Below are 21170 nucleotides of genomic sequence, written 5' to 3'. Positions count from 1 at the left end.
GTCCTTTTCACCAGATACCATCCAGGTGTTCCGAGATTTTTGAATATACCGTATATATACTCGCCTATAGGTCGTGCCACCGTATAGCTCGCACTATTAGTTTTGTGTTTAAAAAGTGTAATTTATAGTTGACTCGCACATAAGTCGCACTGAAAATCTAGGGATTTAAAAGGCCCTTAGCCTAGCTTTTTTGCATAAATAACCAGTGCAATTGGTTGTTTTTTACCTATGAACTGCATTGCATTGAAACCGCAAAACTATGTTTTCTCAACAAAGCGGGAAAATCCAACGCACGCTGAGCTGACGCATGTGCGTGTGTGCTCATGAAACTGTCTCGCATTGGTATGTGTGTGCACGAGCGCATGTACCCATATTCGATAGCACATTTCCACTACAATTTGCGTCTATAACGCGCACCCTTAATTTTTTATTGAAAATTAGTATGAAATTTTGCGCGTTATACTCGAATAAATACGTTATATCCGCCAAATACGCCGACCGGAAAATACGGTACTTACAATAGCCGAAAACTTTCAATTTTGTTCCGACTTGGTGGTGATTTGCACTTATGTCGAGCGGATAGGTCGCACCTATATTATTTTAAATATAAGGAAAAAAGTTGCGACCTATACGCAAGTATATACGGTAAGTCTTAAAAGGTTTATTAATTGATACGTCAAGAGGTTGCAAAACAAAGGTGCACCCACCTGGAATTACTGCTTGTCTGGTTCCGTACTTCTTCAACTTTTCCTTAACAAAATTACAGCGATGGGCCCTGAACATATCCCAGACCAATAAAGTTTTGGGTTTCAGCAAACCACCTGGTCTTCTCATGAACACTTCAACTAACCAAACTTTTGTTAGAGCTTCACCCATCCATCCTTTTGGGTGAACTCTAACAACAACACTTGGTGCAAAAGTCTCCTTTGGCATGTTCTCCTGCTTAAAGATAACCAGTGGACAAATTTTTTTCCATCAGCTTGGCAAGCAAGCACAACAGTAAAATGTTGCTTTTCGTGCCCTGTGGTTTTTACTGACACAGTTTTACTTCCTACTTTATCCACCGTTGTATTTCCAGGTATGTCAAAACACATAGGCGTTCCGTCCATGTTGATAATGTTTTTTAAGGCAAAATCGAACCTTTTCCTCTCCTTTATTACAAATGCAAAAAAATTGTGCACTTTCTCATCAATCTCCTTGGGCAGCTTCTGAGCAATATGCGTTTTTTGTCTTAATGTCAACCCGCTCCAGTTCATGAACCTAGTACACCAACCTGCTAATGCCTTAAAGTTCAGACAATTATACTTCGGTGCTATCTGAAGGGTCCTAACCCTTATGGCCAGTCTTGTCACTATTAGTCCGTTACTTCTTAGGTCTAACACCCACTCACTCAGTTCATTTTTTTCAGATGCACTAAACTCTCTTTCTGCACCCCTGCTTCCGTGTTCTTCTGCATAGTCCACTAGTTTTAACTTGAAGCCTGTTTCATAACTCTTTCTTATGCCAGTACTCATTTTAAAGGCCTTTTTTAGATGTACCAGTTATCTGTAGATCTATGATTTAATTCAGATATAGTCCTAATAAATTTTTATTAACGTTACAAATAATATTTTACAAACATTCTCTTTGCACTTTTGTCCTCTTTTACTCGCCAGTGCATTTACTGTAATGGTGCACGTGCAGAAGACAAAGTGGTTTGTTTGCGTAAGCAGTGATTACTGGTGCATGACTTGTGCAATTGGTTGTTTTTTAGCATTGAACTGCATTGCATTGAAACCACAAAACCATTTTTTCTCAACAAAGCAGGAAAATCCAATGCACGCTGAGTGGTCGCATGTGCGTGTGCGCTCATGAAACTGTCTCGCATTGGTATGTGCGTGCACGAGCGCACGCACCCAAAACTTTCAATTTTGTTCCGACTTGGTGGTGATTTGCACTTATTTAGAGCGGATTGGTCGCACCTATATTTTAAAAAAAATATAAGGAAAAAATTGTGACCTATCTGCGAGTATGTACGGTACTAAAAATTAATGTCATTATTACACATTGTGTTGTTAAAAAACTGCTTTGTTTCCTAAGGTTACACAAATTGGAAAGTGGCCCTTTGAGCCAGATGATAACATCCCTAATGATGGTGATTTGCCATTACTTTCTTCAAAACTTCGCCAATCAGCCATTCAACTTGTAAATGCCTTGGATGTGAACAAGGAAGTGTTGATTCATCTCAAGACACTTCTTAAAAAGTTGCCAGATCATGCTTTGCCTGATTTGCTTGCCTCTATGTTGCACATGAGAAAGGATAAAAAAATGGAGGTAAATTCAAATTTCAGCTCAACATATTATTTTGTGTAAGCTATTTAGTTTATAAAATGCTTGACCAGTAACAACAGAAATATCACATTGTTGTTGTTAATTTGTTTGTAGTTAACTTATTTTGCATTAACATTTTTTTAACTTTTTTAGCTTCTATAGCAGTGGTTCCCAACCTGGGGTTCGCGGACCCCCAAGGGGTCTATGAGAGGGTTTTAAGGGGTCCGTGGAGGCAAACATTTTAAGTAACATTAACCAACAATAATTTTTTTGTAAGCTTTCAAACTCCTTTTACAATCTTGCTTACAAGTGCAAACTGTTTTTTAAACCTTAACTTTTTTGTGGTTGTTACCTCCATTATAACATCACAACACACAAGAACAATCAAACTTATAGTGCTTTGTTACAGGTTTTGTACCCCAGAAAAATTTTCTGTTAGTTGCACTGACTGCGTCAGTATAGAACTTAATTGAGATTTAAGCACTGTGAAGGTTGATTAAATTTTGATTAAAAAGGCGAAAGTAATACCGTATAATGCAGGAAACGAAAAACATAGCAAGACTAAATTACGTTGAGGGTCCGCGGACCTATAAAGTTTATAAAAGGGGTCCGTGACTACAAAAAGGTTGAACCACTGTTCTGAAGCACAATTTTTTTTAGATGCTAAATTGTTTGGATGCCCTGGAACGAATTCAGCGAATTTATCCATTAATTATGGAACGAATAGAGAATGTCAAGCTTGTCAAGATTAAAAGTATGACTACTTTACTTACAGTTATGTTTTTTCATATATATACAAGTGTTGCAAGCAAAATTGCTAATTTCCAAAATAACATTTTGGAAACTGAAACTTTTTGTCTGATAAAAGAGTCATAACGATAGCTGCAACAGTTGTATGTGAGGCAACTAACAACCTGTAACCATTTCCTCAACATTCCAACTACATAATATACATGTACACAATGTGTTTAATTTAAGTGCTTCCATTATTTTTACTCTATAACAACGTTTTCACATTTTTAAGTATTGCATTTTGTCAAACTAAAAGAAGTCATTCAATAGGGTCAAGTTGCTTACATAAAATATTTTTGATTTCAGAAGATCTGGCAGGTAGTTTTCCCAATGGAAACAAAATTGGTAAGAAAGACTTGCAAATTTTAAATGAGGAGGGACTAATCAAAGATGACAAATTGATTATGACACCTAAAAGAGATCATGATAGCTTAGCTGGTAGGGTTTGTCCACTTAAAATTCATTTAGGAACTGATGTACGGTCTTTGTAATGTTTTAATAAATCTTGACATAAACTCTCACCTCAAAGCATAAAATGTATTTCATAAAGCCAATGAACTTCAAACAAAAACCTATATGGTGTAATAGTCTTAAGGCAAACAAACATATGTTACGTGTCATAGGTCTCCTTTCCTAAAAGGGACTCGTGTTGTTTTTGTCTGTACTCTTTTTTCTGTCTAACGCTGTTTTCCCATGCATTCGGTAAAGAAAAACTGCTTCAAATTTATTCAAAACTGTTAGTTATTATGGGTCCCCTTCCCTGAAATTTGGACATATGTTAGTTATTAATCCAAACTTGATCCTCCAGAAGTTTGACCCCGAATAACCCAGCGGTTCACCCACAGGCCCCCGAAACGTAAAATTTTTAAGGCTGGTTTTTATTGCTCATGTGGTAAAGAAAGAGTGCTTCAAATTTATTCAAATTTGGACATATGTTAGTTATTAATCCAAACTTGATTCTCCAGAAGTTTGACCCCGAATTACCCAGCAGTTCACCCACAGGCCCCCGAAACGTAAAATTTTTAACACTGGTTTTTATTGCTCGTGTGGTAAACAAAGAATGCTTCAAATTTAATCAAATTTGGATATATGTTAGTTATTAAACCAAACTTGATCCTCCAGTAGTTTGACCCCGAATGACCCAGCGGTTCACCCACAGGCCCCTGAAACATAAATGTGTCTAACGCGTGTTTGGTCAAGAAAGACACTGTAGGCAGAAGTCCCAAGAGAGTAACTCACTGGTTTTTACGATAGCAGGAGGGCTCAGCTTGACGTCGGACAGACGTTTTACGAGATGTCATTTCGGTGATTAGAAATCAGCCGTTTTTGCACAGCAATTATATTTCGTTTTATTAAGTTATCCGTCACATTTTCAGTTTTGGCAAATATTTCACACCTATGACGTGATTTAAACCTGATAAGCGTGCTTCGGTTTCGTATATGTCAATCAAAACTTTGTTAATCAACATAAAGATGAAAAATGAAACTTGACTTTTTTGCAAGATAAATGTTTTTTAAATGCTCGTTGTCAGGTTGGCCGCTGCATGACAACGGGTAACTAGTAGGTATTACTAAAACAGTTCAGAACTTTCTTTCATCATAACGTAGAGTTTTTTTTTACAATCAATTTAGGAATCAATACTCAAGGCATGTATAAATTAGGCTAAACGGTGTTGTTGAACACTAAGGACTGCGTGCTATTAAAAACGATGTCAAAAGGTCAAACAGTCGTACAGCTTTCTAGAAAAAAATGTGTTTAAAACTTGACCTTGGACGACAATATCTGGGTTAAAGCAAGAGAATAAATTAAAGTATTTGTTACATTTTTTTTTAATGTTTTTGTAATTATATGACAATAATAGTGCAAAAAGAATACGAACAATATTTTTTTTATTGTTGGGTTAATGCTTTGTAAAAATTTGTCCTTAAGAATCTAAAAATCACCGCAACATTTGTTTACCATAAATCCGCACAAACACGCATGTGGGGACCCATTGGTTTTTGTTTACAAAAACAATCGTATGTGTAGATCAAATGATGTGTATAGTAAATTGGTAAATATCGTATAGAATATATAAAATGAAAGTATATCAGAAAGCCACTCTTCTAGTTATGGGTCCACTTCCCTGACAGATGGACAGATGTTACATATTAATCCAAATTTGATCCTCCTGAAGTTTGACTCCGAATGACCCAGCGGGTTACCCGCAGGCCGTAAAATGTAAAAATTTTAAAACGGCTGTTCTGACTAAAGTACATCATCTAGGAGTTATGTGCTCTGTTGGTTGGTGCAATGTGAGGTTTTCTAAAAAATATTCTAACTTTTACCAGGATTTACCCATTTTTACCCCTTAAACCCCGAAATATTCGTTTCTGTCAAACGCTGGTTTGTCAAACGTGTTTGGTCAAGAAAGAATGCTTTTAATTTATTCAAATTTACACAGATGTTAGCTATCGTTTTAAACCTGATACTCTTAAAGTTTGACCCCGAATGACCCAGCGGTTCACCCACAAGCCCCCAAAACGTAAAATTTTTAAAACGGCTGTACTGACTAAAGTACATGATCTAAGAGTTTCATACTTTGTTGGTTGGTGCAATGTAAAGTATTCTAAATAATTTTCTAATTTTTTATTGGATTTACCCATTTTTACTCCTTTAACCCCGAAATAATCGTCACCCCTTAAATCCCGAAATAATCTTTTTTGGTTTTAGGCCAGAAATACAAGCCCTAATGTGCTGAAATTTGAAACATTTGTTTGCAGTGGTTTGCTCGTTTCGTATTCAAAAATTTGCCTTAATCGGCCAAATAATGACTTTCACAGCCCATAGTTCGTGTACACTGTCAGTCAGACAGAAGTCCCAAGGGAGTCATTCACTGGTTAACGATTAAAACGGTTTTGTGCAGAGCGGGAGGGATCAGCTTGACGTCCGGACAGACGTTTTAAGAGACAGTCTTTTCGGTGATTAGAAATCAGCTGTGTTTTTTTTCCTTAAGAATCTAAAAATCACCGCAACATTTGTTTGCTGTAAATCCGCACAGACATGCGTGTGGGGACCCATTAGTTTTTGTTTACAAAAACAATCATATGTGTAGATCAAATGATGTGTGTAGTAAATTGGTAAATATCGTATAGAATATATAAAATGGAAGTATATCAAAAAGCCACCCTTCTAGTTTTTTTTATTAGATTTACTCATTTTTACCCCTTTAACCCCGAAATAATTGTCACCCCTTAAATCCCGAAATAATCTTTTTTGATTTTAGTCCAGAATGACAAGCCCTAATGTGCTGAAATTTCAATAAATTGTTTGCAGTAGTTTACTCGTTTAGTATTCAAAATTTTGCCTTAATCGGCCAAATAATGACTTTCACAACCCATAGTTTGTGCACACTGTCAGTCAGACAGAAGTCCCAAGGGAGTCATTCACTGGTTTACGATTAAAACGGTTTAGTGCAGAGCGGGAGGGATCAGCTTGACGTCCGGACAGACGTTTTAAGAGACAGTCTTTTCAGTGATTAGAAATCATCTGTTTTTGCGCAGCAATGCCATGTCATAAAATAAACATAATTTCTTTTTATAGCCGTGATAAATGGTCTTTAAATTCTCGTTGTCAGCTTGGCCGCCGTATGACCACAGGTCACTAAAGGTCAACTTGTAGGTATTACAAACTCAGTTAAGATCGAATTTTCGTCACAACGTAGCTTCATTATTTTTGACAAATCAATACTCAAATATAAATTAGGCAAACTGGTATTGTTTTACACTAAGTCTGCTTGCTATTGAAAACGCGTCAAAAGAGGTGACTAAAGGTCAGTGAGAGGTTACTAAAGCTCAATGGTAGTCGTTTTGCGAAACAAAGTTAAGTAAAAAACAATTTATTATGTATACTTGTGCAGCAAATGGCTATTTAATTTATAGTGTCTGTAATATAACTATTAAGGCTTTGTAGGAAAATTTGTTTGAAACCCGACCTTGGACGACAATATCTGGGTCGAAGCAAGAGATTAAATTGAAGTATTTGTATCGTTTTTAATTATATGACAATAATAGTGCAAAAAGAAGACGAACATTTTTTTATTGTTGGGTTAATGCTTTATAAAAATTTGTCCTTAAGAATCTAAAAATCACCGCAACATTAGTTTACCATAAATCCACACAAACACGCGTGTGGGGACCCATTAGTTTTTGTTTACAAAAACAATAATATGTGTAGATCAAATGTGTATAGTAAATTGGTAAATATTGGATAGAATATATAAAATGGAAGTATATCAGAAAGCCACTCTTCTAGTTATTATCCTGGATTTCATCCTCCAGAAGTTTGACCCAAATGACCCAGCGGTTCACCCACAGGCCCCTGAAACGTTAAAACCTTTTTTGAAAAAAAATCGGTTTTACTGAGTAAAGTACATGATCTAGGAGTTTCATGTGGTGTTGGTTGGTGCAATGTAAGGTATTCTAAATAATTTCCAACTTTTTATTGGATTCACCACTAAAACCCCTAAATAATCAGTTTTAGTTTTAGGCCAGAAATTCAAGCCCTAATGTGCTGAATTGTTTAACATTGGGTTACTCATTTGTTATTTAAAATATCAGCCAAATCTATCAAGTGGTTATCCGTAGGCCTACACCCCCAAATATGTGTTAAAACATTTACTAAATCTTCTGATGGAGTTTAACACTATATCACTCTGGTCCCAGGGGAGTGATTCACTGATTTACAGCTCAATGCACAGAGTAGGGTAATACAAACAGCGATAGCTTCATTTTTGTTTCACGTCATGTTTACAATGGACATAGTGATTACGCCGACGGAAACGAAAACATTAAATTGCAGACAACCTTTTTTTGTTTCGCGCTTTGTTTTCACTCAGACATAAAAAATTGTTGTTTATGACCTGCGATGCGATAAGATGTAGTCGATTTATGCATTTTCTACACAAGCTTTCTTGAGTAGTTGATATGCAATGGCAAAAAATAGCAAAAAGTACAATTTTTTTAGAATCTTAACATAACCGGAACATTTAGTTACCATAAATCCAGACAAACATGCATGTGGGGACCCATTCGTTTTTGCTTGCAAAAACAATCATATGTGTAGATAAAATTATGTGTATAGTAAATTGGTAAATATGATATAGAATACTGTATATATATATTAAGGAAGTATATTAGAAAGCCACTTTCTAGTTGATCTAGATTTGATTCTCCTGAAGTTTAACCCCGAATGACCCAGCAGTTTACCCACTGGCCTCAAAAGGTTTTAGCTTTTCCATTCCTTTAGGCCAGAAATACAAGCCCTATTGTGCTGAAATTTTAAACAGTTGTTTTTAGTGAGTTACCTGTTAGAAATTAAAATTTTGGCTCAACCAGCCAAATGGTTACCTTTACAGTCTATAATATGTGTAAAGTGTACCGTGAACACTCAGTCAGTCAGATAGAAGTTAGAAGGGAGTGTTTCACTGGTTTACAATTGAGGCCGTTTGATGCACTGGACACACGAACAGAAATTTTATGAGACAGTATTTTCAATGTATATGTCGGACAAAATGTTGTTGATCAACATAAAGGTAAAGAATGAACTTGTCATCTCTGAAAGCCACAAAAATATGGTCGTTGTTTAGCATTGTTTTATTTGTTTAGCCGTTGCATGACAAGAGGTCACATCTTGTATTGCAAACACAGTTAAGATTGATTTTTCGTCATAACATAGCTTCAGTAATTTTTCACAAATAAATTCGAGAATCAATACTTAGGTCATATATAAATTGGGAAAACGGTATTGTTGAACTCTAAGCTGTTACTTGCCTTGGCAACAAATTTCAATTACAATATTGTGCTGAAACTTTTCAGATGGTTTGGAGTGTTTGGAGAAAAAATTAAAGTCTGTTGGATTACCACCTAATGTTTCAAAGGTAAAATCTTAATTGTTTTCAAGACTGTCAATTCTGTTTAGTTGCATGTAAAAGCACTAACTGCTGTCTGCGGCATATTTTTATACTTGTGAATTTCCATTTTTCATCATTTTTTGGAATAAGTTATTTTATGGGTACTGTGAAGACCTAAAGTATTTTCGATTCCTGTTAACATACAACACAATTAAAATTTCTGCATGAAACAGTTTTATTTGCTTTAAAATATTTTGTTGACTTCTAAACCCTTCATTCCAAACATTATATTATTCACCCTCTCTTAGGCTGCTACTATTTTGCAATTAGAAATATGTTAATATAGTCCATCATGAAACTAGTTTGGCCCTCAGCCCCGGGCAAAAAGGGGGTGCTAAGAATCTCCTGGTTCGGATTGCAACTTGGGTCTTCTTACACTTGAGAGGGTTGCGATCCGAAGGACGAATCTTGTGTCCATCAAAGCGAGGGGACGCCAAGTCCTGAGCTATTAATTGATTGAAACTATATTTACCCAACATTTACTACTACCATATGGGTAACATGCTCCTCTATAGTGCTCTTGACCCATATGGTAGTAGTAAACCAGGTTGCACACCCACGGTTCTAGTGCATATCCTTTAAATGCAGGTGGCAATGCGGGAATTACAAAGACTGAAGAAGATGCCAAGTGCTTTGCCAGAACATTCTGTACTACTGAACTATTTAGAGCTTTTAACAGATTTGCCATGGTGCATTTCAACAACTGATACGTCAGTGTCTCATTTTTCATTGTTTTGCTCAAAAATGTTCATAATATTTTTGTTGCTGTCAAAAATTTCAATTAAACCTAAAAATGTACTTTCATGTTTATTTATTTCTTTTTTATTTGATATCTTTCAATCCTTGGATGATTTTAGATTGGACCTTCAAAAAGCTAAGGAAGATTTAGATAAAGATCATCATTCAATGGAAATATTAAAGAAGAGAGTTTTGGAGTATTTGGCAGTGCAGAAGTTAAAGCATCGCGGAGCCAACATAGGAGGTCTTATTTTATGTTTTGTTGGTCCACCTGGAGTTGGAAAAACTAGTATAGGTCGATCAATTGCCAAAACATTGGGGAGAAAATTTCACCGTATTTCTTTAGGTAAATAACTATAAATTTCTGTTGCTTTCAGGTATATTGAATTTGAACCAACTTTTTGCTGATTGTTAGAAAACAGTGTTTTTAAACTGAATGCTATAGCTACTAAATGAAAACAGTATCTGGTGTTTTAGAATTTAATGACGAAATGCGAACATGCATGATTAGGTTTTTATTTATTTTCTTTTTTCAAAAGTTAGCTATTTCAATCACTACAATAAAGTAGTTGCATTAACTTTTTTTCAACAACTTTTATATTGTTGACCTACCAAGTGTGCCATGTAATAAGAATTCAATTAGTTAATACGCCACATGTTTGAAAAATGTGAGAACCACTTTTATACATCCACAAATTACGAAGTAACCATGTAATGTTTAATTAAAATTAAATTTTTATTGTGCAATTTTGCAATGAATAATTTATCATTGCAGGTGGAGTTTGTGATCAGTCTGACATCCGAGGACATCGCAGAACATATATTGGAAGTATGCCAGGTCGCATAATATCAGGTTTAAAAAGTGTCGGTGCAAACAACCCAGTGTTTTTATTGGATGAAGTTGATAAACTGGGTAAGGCCAATGTTGTGCTGTTGTTTTTCACTAATTAGGTGCCTTGTCCTTGCTTTGTAGCAAGAACTATTTTAGTATAGAGAAGGACAATACTTTATTTTATAATAAGGCAATGTTTCACTACTAAACCATTTCTTGTTTTAAGCACTCTATTTAAAATTGTACAAATGTTAGTTAGTTTTTTGAACTTTGTCCTTCTAAAGTCTAACCCCAGTTGAGTCAATTTTAACCCGAAAACTCCCAAAACCTTTTTTTTCTTTGAGTACATCTTTGTCATTACACAAACCTTATACAACAACATGAAAATGGAATGCAACAAATCAGACATACTTATGTATTTCTTTTCCTAATTATATGAAGATTTTAAAATTTTGAAGGAAAGTTATTTGACAAAAACTGTTGCGTTGTTAACCTGAAAAAGGTGCAACATAAACAATGTTGGGCCAAAAAAGTGTTTAGACCATTGAAAAAATGTAAGTGGCAGGTTGAACTTCAATTAAAATACATGAACTAAATAAACCTTTTTAAATTCCATACCACACAGAAATCTCATTAATAATTTGTTACAATATAAAAGCAGGAAAAAAACAAGGCACAACAATTTTTAACTTCCTGTTATACTTTTTGATTAAAACTTCCCCCTAAGCTGTGTCCACTACAGTTATTTTATTATTGTCAACTTGTCATACATTTGTCACAGCATGTTTGGAGTTTTGTGTTTTAATATGATATTGATGCGAGAAACAATGGTCATGTATAATTTCAGCAAAACTTTTTGTTAAAATACATGTCGAAAGGCAATTCAGATTGGCTACTGCAGGTTAACACATAAGCAAGGTTAAAAACAATTTGTTATACATCTGCTGCAACTTGGCTTTTAAATGTGTCGGTGTCTGTAATACTACCTAAGTTTTCTAGACGTTATTATTTTTAAAACAAACCTCAGACAACAATTCCAATGCAAATATATATGACACTATAATAATGTAAAAAATCTGGACACATCTTTCGATGTTTTGGTTCATGCTTTGTTCTAATTTGTCCTTTGAACTTGATAAATACCTAAACCATATTAATACTGTTACTCATTTGCGTTTACACAAGTGTGGTGGCCCATTTGTTTTTGCTTGCAAAAACAGTCATTTTAGTAAGTTAAATGGTTAATGTATAACATCATTAAATAGGATGCAGATTATATAAATTAGCAATGTATAGGAAAGCTGCCTTTTTAGTTTGTCAATTTAACTTATTTTGAGAAACTCTGTGGCACAGTTAGAATCAACTTTATTACGTTGAAAAAATCTGTCCTATCAAGGTATAAATTTTAGCACAATATTTGCATTGTTTAGGTGTTTTGTTTATCGTTTAAATTTATGGTAACATGCTTAAAAATCATGTTCAAAGGTAAAGGGCTCCAAGGAGATCCTGGTGCAGCATTGCTAGAAGTTTTGGATGCTGAACAAAATCATTCTTTCGTGGATCATTATTTAAATGTTCCATTTGATTTGTCAAACATTTTGTTTATTGCCACTGCAAACATTACTTCTACAATTCCCAGTGCACTGCTCGATCGCATGGAAATTTTAGAGGTGACCAATGAGAAAACTTGTTAAAAATGATTGGATGTCTTACTGATAAAAATATCCTGTACAGGTACCAGGTTACACTGAAGAAGAAAAAATTACAATTTGCAAAAAACATCTTTGGCCCAAGCAGCTGGATGTGCATGGTTTGCACAACATTAATAATGGAGCAAAACCGGACATTAGTGAAGAAGCAATTAAAAAAGTTGTGAAAATGTATACTCGAGAAGCGGGAGTACGTGAACTGGATAGAAAATTGGCATCAATATGCAGAGCTGTTGCAGTGCAGGTAAAACAGCCAACAGGTTTACTTACCCTAAATTATATGGCAAGATAATTAGATTTTAACTCGCTATGATAGCGTAGATTTAATATTTGAATGCAGCAAAAAACTCTCTAGATTACCAATTTTATTCATTATAATACTTTTATTTAATATTTACCTCTGCTAAAACGTTTTGATACAATAGATCAGTTACAAAGTTTATATTATGACTTACTGCATCACAATGTTTCTTCAAATGTAGGTTTTGTGATTTAAAAGATGTTGCAAGAGTTGGTCAAGCCCAAGGGGGTATTTTAGGGGTCAGCAACGTTTGAGGCGACGCATGCCAATTTGTTATATCCATTTGGCAATGACTTCGCATGCCAACATTTTTTTGTACATACTAATGGTCCATGCCAGCTGATATCAATAATAAAAAGAAAGCAGAGCAGAGTTGTAAGTTGGGCCGGGCTTTTCAGGCCGGGTTGAGGCTTAGGTTTCCTAAAAAAAATGGGCTTGCTTTGGGCCTGACTTCTCACTATTTGTCGGTATTTTTTAAATAAATTAACAAGCTAAGTAGCTAGTTGCTGGACCTAAACTATAATGTCAAACAGCCCTAAAACGCCTTGTTCACGACTAATTGTCTATTGTTCTTGTTATCTTTGTTTTTTTCTAAAGCTTCAATGTATGCATACCTACCTATCAAACTTTCCGTCCTAAACGGGCTTCTCAAAAACGCTCGGGTTCGGGCTCCAATTTCAGAATCGTTTACAACTCTTAAGCAGAGTTTTGTGCATGTAAAGCTGAATTTCAAGAGAATGGCATTATGAAATCCAAAAACAAGCATTTTGACAGTTTAAATATAAACACGCAAATTGGTTGGCGTCCTATGAAAAACCACCTCACGTGCCAATCTTGGCACGCGTGCCAGGAGTTGCCGACCCCTGGGGAATTTGAACCCAGTGATTGACATTTATGAATGTTAAGTTTATTACATATATAATTTGTCTTTGTTTTACTTGCCTTACATGCTTATTTTACAAACAATAACAATTTCAACTTTTATGTTTTTTTAAGGCAACCAGCAACAGTCAAGCACCACTTGTTGACATTGGAGTTGATGACTTACCAACGATTCTGGGTATGTTGCAAATAAATGTGGAGATACTCCAGGCATTTACAAGAGTTTTGTGCAAGCAGGACCACAAAAATTTGACAGAACAGATCTGTTGATTTTGAGTAAGCCTGGAGTAGCGGCAGGTTTGGCATGGACCAAAACAGGAGGTGAACTGATGTATGTTGAAGCAAGCTGCATGGATCGTGGGCAAATGGATGAATCAAGCATCGGCAAAATTATATTAACTGGCCAACTTGGTGATGTGATGAAGGAATCTGCTCAGCTGGCTGTTAGTTGGGTTAGAAGCAACGTGAAAAAAACAGACTTAAAAGGTGTGAATTGTTGAGTAATCCTATCCCTGGTAGGCAAGCTATAGCAGAAGATTGACATGGTTTCATTTTCAATGGGGGGGGAGGGGGCTTGATGTAATTATACCAACAGAGCTCCCGTCACATTTATAATATGCAGAGTCGTTGGTCATGATCCACAAATTGTGGCCTCCACTATTTTCCGACTAAGTTATTGTTTTAGTGCAAATGTGTCAGGAGTCCTCTAACCAAGCGAATTTACCTTAGCTCAAACGCTTCTTAGGTGAATAAATTACAAACAATTAAATAAGATAAAAAACTATCCTATTTAACGTTTGATTTTTATGACATAGATGAATAGCTGGGATCGGCCCTGATGCTTCGATGCAGACCAGCGATCACGGCACACCCATATGGAAATCATTGTACGCCAGGCCTATTTAAGGCGTTATACCGAATCAGCCGGTCACCAAGCATCACCACCATTTGGCAAGGTTTGGGTTAGAAAGATCTTGCCAGCGGTGAGATTTGAACCCGCGACAGGAGTCTTTCTGGGACCCACGCTCTACCAAATGAGCTACACAGGCTCAGTGGAGAATCCGCCGAAAGTCGAATCACAAGCACCGTTGCCTGCTTCGTATGCTGCACATGTCAGCTTCGTAGTAGGGAAACTTCAATAGGCCTGACGTACTATGATTTCTGTATGAATGTTCCGTGGTCGCTGGTCTGCATCGACGTTTTAGCTTCAGGGCTGATCCCAGCTATTTATCTGTGTCTTAACTGATTACCAGTCGAACTGGCGATTCCCTACTACAAAGCTGACATGTGCAGCATATAAGACAGGCCACGGCACTTGCGATTCAATCTTCTCTGAGCCTGCGTAGCTCAGTTGGTAGAGCGCGATTTCCGGAAAGACCACTGTCGTGGGTTCGATTCCCACCGCAAGCTAGATTTTTCTAGGCTACGCCTTACCATATGGTGGTGAATGCTTGGTGACCGGCTTATTCGGTATAACTCCTTTAATAGGCCTGGCGTTTATGATTTCCATTGCGTTTATTTTTTTTAGTTGTGAATATTTTTTTGAAATATTTGTATTGTCTGGGACATACATTCTGTTCATAAGTTGCATGTTTAAAGGATGATTACGTCTAAAAAATGTAGTTAGATGGAGTAAATTTATGGTTTAGGGAACAAAGCAATAACAAACACATTGCACTATTTATCCCATACTGCTTTTTATTGACCTTTAAATTTTTTCTATTGTAGTTTAAATACAATACTCTTTTGTTATTTAACCACAATTTATCAAGACCAACCTAACAGCTTGACTGCTGTTGTAGGCCCCAAATTATCAAACAGTGACATACACCTTCATTTTCCTGCGGGAGCTGTTGGTAAGGATGGACCCTCGGCTGGAATTACCATAGCTACAGCATTGGTATCATTACTGTCAGGAAAGTTAGTGAGGTCTGACATTGCCATGACCGGAGAAATCACACTACAAGGACGAGTTTTACCAGTATGATTGTTTGTTTTTTATTCTAACTTGCAATGACTATTGGAGAGTTAATGCGACTCTGGCTATTTTTGGCTCCCTTACCTGTTTGACTTGACAGCCCCATAGTGTAAAACTTTTTAATTTGTTTTGTTTGCTTCAAGTCCCCACTTATGAAAAATTTCTGTGGTGCAATGAACATGTTGCCTTTAGTGGGTAAGCTTTTAAACAGTGGCCAATGCGGGCAAAATTTTCCAAGAAGTTTGAGCGACATTGCTCCAACTCAGTGAAAGACAATGGGTTTAACGGCATAAGAATACGTTAATGCAGTGCTTTTTAACCTGTGGGATGGTACGCACTTGGGCGGATGAAAAAAATTGTAGTGCGGATGAGTGGGGATGATAATTGTGTATTTTTTTTACTTTTTTTGACAGGGAATAATTCAAATAAACTTAATAGGATATTAGGTACAGTGGCATTCTAACTTTAATCGTTGCGACGCATTTGTAAAAACTTGTTGGACTTACGACGCATCGCTAATCGTAGCTTTTATAATTTTGTTTCACACCAGCCACCAGTGATTTAATATTTGCGCACTATTATTATTACGTAATCAAAAGGCAGACAGACAAGAAAATGTCTGAGCCTGCGACATTTGATTCAAGACTTATTCTGGCTTGCCCGGCTAGCTTGTCTTGTTGACATATTCGGTATACTTAATGAGTTCAACTCCAGTATACAAGGAAAGGAAATTGATATATTTGAAGTGACCTCAAAAATTACTTGAATCAAGCGAAAAATTCAAATTTTGAAAGAAGAAATCTGCAGTGATAGTCTTAAAAGATTGAAGATGCTAAAGACCTTCATGTCTACATGGAAATGGAAATAAAACGGAACACAAGTTGGAGTAGCGTATCATGTAGGTGGCGACTCTGTTGATAGTTTTGAAGCTAATTTTCCTAGCCATCAGACAGAAGCATTAAAACAAACGTGTGGGTTTCAAACCCCTTCGGTGAACAGAAGCCTCCGGGACCTTTAGGTCATACTCTCAAAAACGATTTCTGCCAGCAAGCATTTTTTAATCGCGGAAAACAAATTCTGGATAGTTCTTATAAAGACCTGACCATCCAAGCACCAGAAGTTCTTGTACAAAACCCCACAACTTGTTTTGCCGAAACGGCTTTAGTGCACTAGTTTACATCAAAACGAGGAAAAGTGGTTGTCTTCTTCATGACCTAATGCGGGGAGCTTTGGAGTAAGAAGTTGTGCCTAACTGGTCTGAAATTGCCAACAACAACCAAGTCATTGATAAACCGGTAGCCTACTTGTTGGGCATTTGAATAAAAAAAATGTTAAATCTCTTCATTTTCTTTTTGTGTAAACCTTTTCGGTTGGTTTGTGCGGATGAAAGTTTTGCAAAAAAAAGTGCGAAGTGTTCTCAAAAAAGTTGAAAAGCACTGCGTTAATGTATAATTGTTGAAACAAGACCATTTGTTGCGCTGTCTTCATTATACGAAGGCGTGATTCTATGCGCCTCCTGACAGCACTGCAGGGGCGATCGCTAGTTTTCCTAAAATGGTCTTTAGCGCGTTTTTCCTTGCGCTCAAACTCAATTGCACCAAGAGTTAATTAACGAACTCTTTTATATGGTACAGGTAGAGCTACTGACACCACGCCTCGCGGCAAACGCCTATTTAGCTGGTTAAGTGGCGCAGGAGCTGAAATACTTATTTTGCAGCTGAAGAGGGTTAGGGATAGGATGCAAGTTTTGGAAAATTTTGCAATAGAAACTAAGTCCTTCTTCTAGTTTTTTTGAATTTTGAACGCTAATACCTTACCCCGATCCTAATAGCCCCAACCGTGAGCTTCTTGAGAGATATTTCGTTTTAAACGGGTAAAATGCTCTTTGCGCCACCTATCGAAAAAAGCTAAATGTGGGCCTGCCGTGAGGTATGGTGTTAGTAGATTTTTCTTCTATTTGTGAAATATGGTCAGATAGTGGCGCTCGACAGTACCACAACACGGCGAGCACAAGAATAAAAAGGCGGCTTTCCCGACAATGTTTCTAATTTAGTAACGGCAACATTCATTAAACAGAGACGTTTACGATCACCAAAACTATTGGGACCAGTGTCAGCAGAACGTCTGTAAATATAGCAACAAATTTAAACATACCACACTGTAGCAGGCGGCAAATGTTAAGCAAAGTAATCTCACCGGAATAACACAATTACGTTCAGAAACAACACTCTTTATTTCTAACATGCATCTTTGGAGGATGAAAATGTAAAAAACAAACTTTACTAACAAGCTTTACAAATAAAACAAATAGAAAAATGCAATGTGTCTGTTTCTAAAGAGTCATATTATTTTGTCTGGCACACATACAAATAGCTTATATCTGCCTAAATCACAAATGTCCCATACACAAGCCCACTGTCACGAATCTATAATTTTGTTTTGTAGGTTGGCGGAATAAAAGAAAAGGTACTCGCCGCTCACAGGGCAGGGATAAATAAAGTGTTATTACCGGCACAAAATCGAAGGGACGTTATCACTGAGCTACCACATGATGTTTGTGAAGCAATGGACATTCAATATGTTGGAAGTATAGAAGAAGTCTTAGAAAATGCATTTCTCGATGAAGTTAGAATTCCTATTCAATGTGAAGCATTAATGAACAACTCTAGCAAATTGTAAAATTTATGTCGTTTGTTATAATTTGAACAGGAGTTTGACCTACTTGTTACATCATGGTGTTACGGTTTCTGCTAACCTTGTTTTTAATTGTGTTTTGCGCGACGATTCAATTGCAATAGATGTTTTTTGAATGCTTATGCCAATATAATTTTAAATGATCTCTCTGAATGTAAACACTACAACAATTACTGCTCGCCACATTTCCCAACCCTCGAGTTACGATCTACCAGTGTGTTTTAGGAGAGATTACATGGTTTCAAACCACTCGTATTCGGTTATTTACTGATTTGGAGGCAAAGTGGTAAGTTGCCAATTGATATCGAATAACTCCACGCGTCCGTAAAAAGGTTTTTCCTAAACCGAAAATAGAAATCTGCTGGAAAGTCGTCGAGTCCTGGGGAATATGTTTTCGCCCATGTCTTTCAGTGCGTTTGAAAACTTTGTTTCCAGAATTTCGGTTTCGTTTTTTTCCATGGCATCTAGTGGCAGGGTTTGGTAACGAGTCCTATCAGTCGAGTCTCAAGTCAAGTCAAATGAGGTTTGAGTCTCAAGTCGAGTCAAGTCATTAGCGGTTCGAGTCAAGACAATTCCCAAAAACTTTTGCAAGGAAAGGTTAAAGGTTTAGAATTTAGATAGTTTATTTATTTGAATGGTTCATCGCGACGTTTTTACCTTAAAAACGGACACCGCTTCATTACAGTGAACATTTCCCATCAACGTCCCTTTCTTAGAGTAGGGTCAACTTTAATGAAACACGTTAATTGACACCCATTAAACAGTGTGGAAAAGAACGTCAATTTGTTCAAAGGAGTTTTTCAAAACCAAAAATTCATATTTTACTGCATGCGCTAGAGCAGTGCTCTTAAACCTTATTTGGGTTGGTGAACCCTTTAAAGTTATTGTGACGAACCCATGCACCCTGTTTACTTAAAAGGTAAACTTAGGCTGCGTTCACACTCGGGCACCGCGGTAGGTTTTCGCCACTAGGAATGAAACTTTTTGGTAGTGTGAACGAAACGTCACCTACCGAAACCTGGTACGACAAGAGGTGGTTTCGCGCCTAAACGTGGTCGTGAAACCCCGTGTCTGAACGATGCAAGGTTCGAAACCCGTGTCTGAACGAAGCAAGGCGCGAAACCGAATGCAGCGGTTTGTGCGTTGGTTTATAATAAGTGCCGTCTATTTTTGTTAACTGAAGTGTACGTTTGCGTGCCTAAAATGAGTGAACGGGGAATACTATGGTCTAAAGAAAAGTCACAAAATTGAATAAACTTTGTAGTGCGGAGGAGGTTCAGCACATGATTTTAACGGCAAAGAGCCGTGTTTCAAAAAATTACATTGGGCTACATGTGTGTAACTCAATGAATTAAAAGGGAAATCTTGATTGAGCTGTAGCCTACACGTCTGCGTTTTCGTTTAGCAAGAGTCCAAAATAAATTTACACTTAAAAGCCTTCCACTTAAATCCCTATTTATTCTTTTTTTTTATGAAACTGAAATGCATGCAAAAAAGTCTACAAACTGAAAAAGTAACTTTTTCAAACATGACCTGCACAGTTCAGTTAAACTCTAATCTGACATTGCCAAAAATCAAATAAAACTAGCGATAGTAGTGAGTTTTTTCAACAACATCAGGTTTGAAACCACACTTTTCTCTCATCGCGAAACTTGTCTTCAGACGTCAAAACCTGTCGTCTAAACCAGCAAAAAACGCGATGCCTCGTCGCGAAAACCGTCTAGTGCAGGGGTTCTTAACCTGGGGTGCACGCACCCCCAAGGGGTGCGGAGATGCAGAATCATTAAGGTTGGTTAGGTATATTATATTTAAGCAATTACAGAAGGGGGTGCGAAAATTGGTTAGTGATTTGAAAGGGGGTGCGAAAATTGGTTAGTGATTTGAAAGGGCTGCAGCAAGGAAAAAAGGTTAAGAACCACTGGTCTAGTGTGAACGACGTTTTTTGCTCAGTGTGAACGCGCGGAGTGAACACCTGGTACGAAACCACGTGGCGGTGCCTCTGTGTAAACGCAGCCTTAGGTAGCCTAATAAGCAATATGAAAAATCATTATGCATATCATCATGTCAATTAAACCGAGCGGAGCTTTCAAAAAATCCTTGATTTGCTACCAATACTCCAAGCATATGTTGGCGAATTTTCTGTGAAACATCGGTGAAAAAGCCAAAACTCGACATACTAATATAACCCGAATGTAACACAGACACTATCAAACTTGACACAGCGATAAAACATTAAAAAGGTTTAACTAAGTTATACATCAGTTGAAACCTACATCTTTTTGGTAATATCCTGAAAGTCAAAATACTGATGGTTCATTTAAAGTTTGTGATACACTCTTGTGTACCTTTTCGTAATTGTGCACCCCATGCATATTTTGGTGCACACGTAGGGTACATCGTGCACACCGGTTGAAGAGCACTGCCCTAGAGCGTTTGTTCGCTAATATTAGCGCTTAAAAGCGAACACTTGGCTTTGACATGTACTGCATTCGATAACTTAACCCAAGCAAGAAGTACAACGCTTAATGCCAACGTAAGAAAGTTTGTGCATGTAGCAGCGACTTCGTTACGTTAAAATTAAGCAAAAATAACTTCGCGTAGCACAGTAAATTGCTGCTGTTGTTTGGTTGAAGCCAACTGAACAGGTTATTAATTATAAGAAATTTTCGTTTTGTTGGTGACATAACGAGTCCGAGTCGAGTCTCTACTAAGACGAGTCCAAGTCAAGTCTTTTCACAACTGAGACTCAAGTCAAGTCTTTTAAAAAGGTGACTCGAGTTGAGTCTCCCCACCACTGTCTAGTGGAATATTGGGAAGTTCAAACTTCATTGTTCTCCCCATAAAATAGTATACAAAATTCCTCCAAGCTTTTGAGATTTTTTTTATTTGGAAGGATCCAAATATTAATACTTTTCGCATAACCTCTTTCCCGGGTTAAAAAGTACTTTGTGTTTTTTCTCCTGCAGCCCAGCGAGTGCGACTA

The 21170-nt window shown here is 36.8% G+C and overlaps 1 protein-coding gene across 3 annotated transcripts in view; it reads left to right on the top strand.

The window, feature by feature from the left end:
- Positions 1-18340, top strand: part of LOC145232223 (lon protease homolog 2, peroxisomal-like) — a 29142-nt gene extending 10802 nt beyond the window's left edge. The window contains exons 4-16 of one of the 3 annotated variants that reach the window (XM_080096769.1): positions 2080-2313; positions 2971-3064; positions 3412-3540; positions 8959-9020; positions 9642-9763; positions 9911-10137; positions 10567-10704; positions 12109-12293; positions 12358-12576; positions 13630-13693; positions 13753-14001; positions 15318-15496; positions 17939-18340. In XM_080096769.1, coding sequence (XP_079952895.1) covers positions 2080-2313; positions 2971-3064; positions 3412-3540; positions 8959-9020; positions 9642-9763; positions 9911-10137; positions 10567-10704; positions 12109-12293; positions 12358-12576; positions 13630-13693; positions 13753-14001; positions 15318-15496; positions 17939-18172 — 2136 coding nt within the window. In that variant the 3' untranslated portion in view covers positions 18173-18340. Of the gene's footprint in view, positions 1-2079; positions 2314-2970; positions 3065-3408; positions 3541-8958; positions 9021-9641; positions 9764-9910; positions 10138-10566; positions 10705-12108; positions 12294-12357; positions 12577-13629; positions 13694-13752; positions 14002-14330; positions 14444-15317; positions 15497-17938 lie in introns of those variants that run through there. The other 2 variants (XM_080096768.1, XM_080096770.1) reach the window with 2 other exon arrangements.
- Positions 18341-21170: the final 2830 nt, after the last annotated feature.

This window comes from Phallusia mammillata, chromosome 6 (assembly GCF_965637545.1).
Source record: "Phallusia mammillata chromosome 6, kaPhaMamm4.hap1.1, whole genome shotgun sequence".
In the NCBI taxonomy this organism is placed as follows: domain Eukaryota; kingdom Metazoa; phylum Chordata; class Ascidiacea; order Phlebobranchia; family Ascidiidae; genus Phallusia; species Phallusia mammillata.
This window is presented reverse-complemented; position numbering and strand designations above follow the sequence as displayed.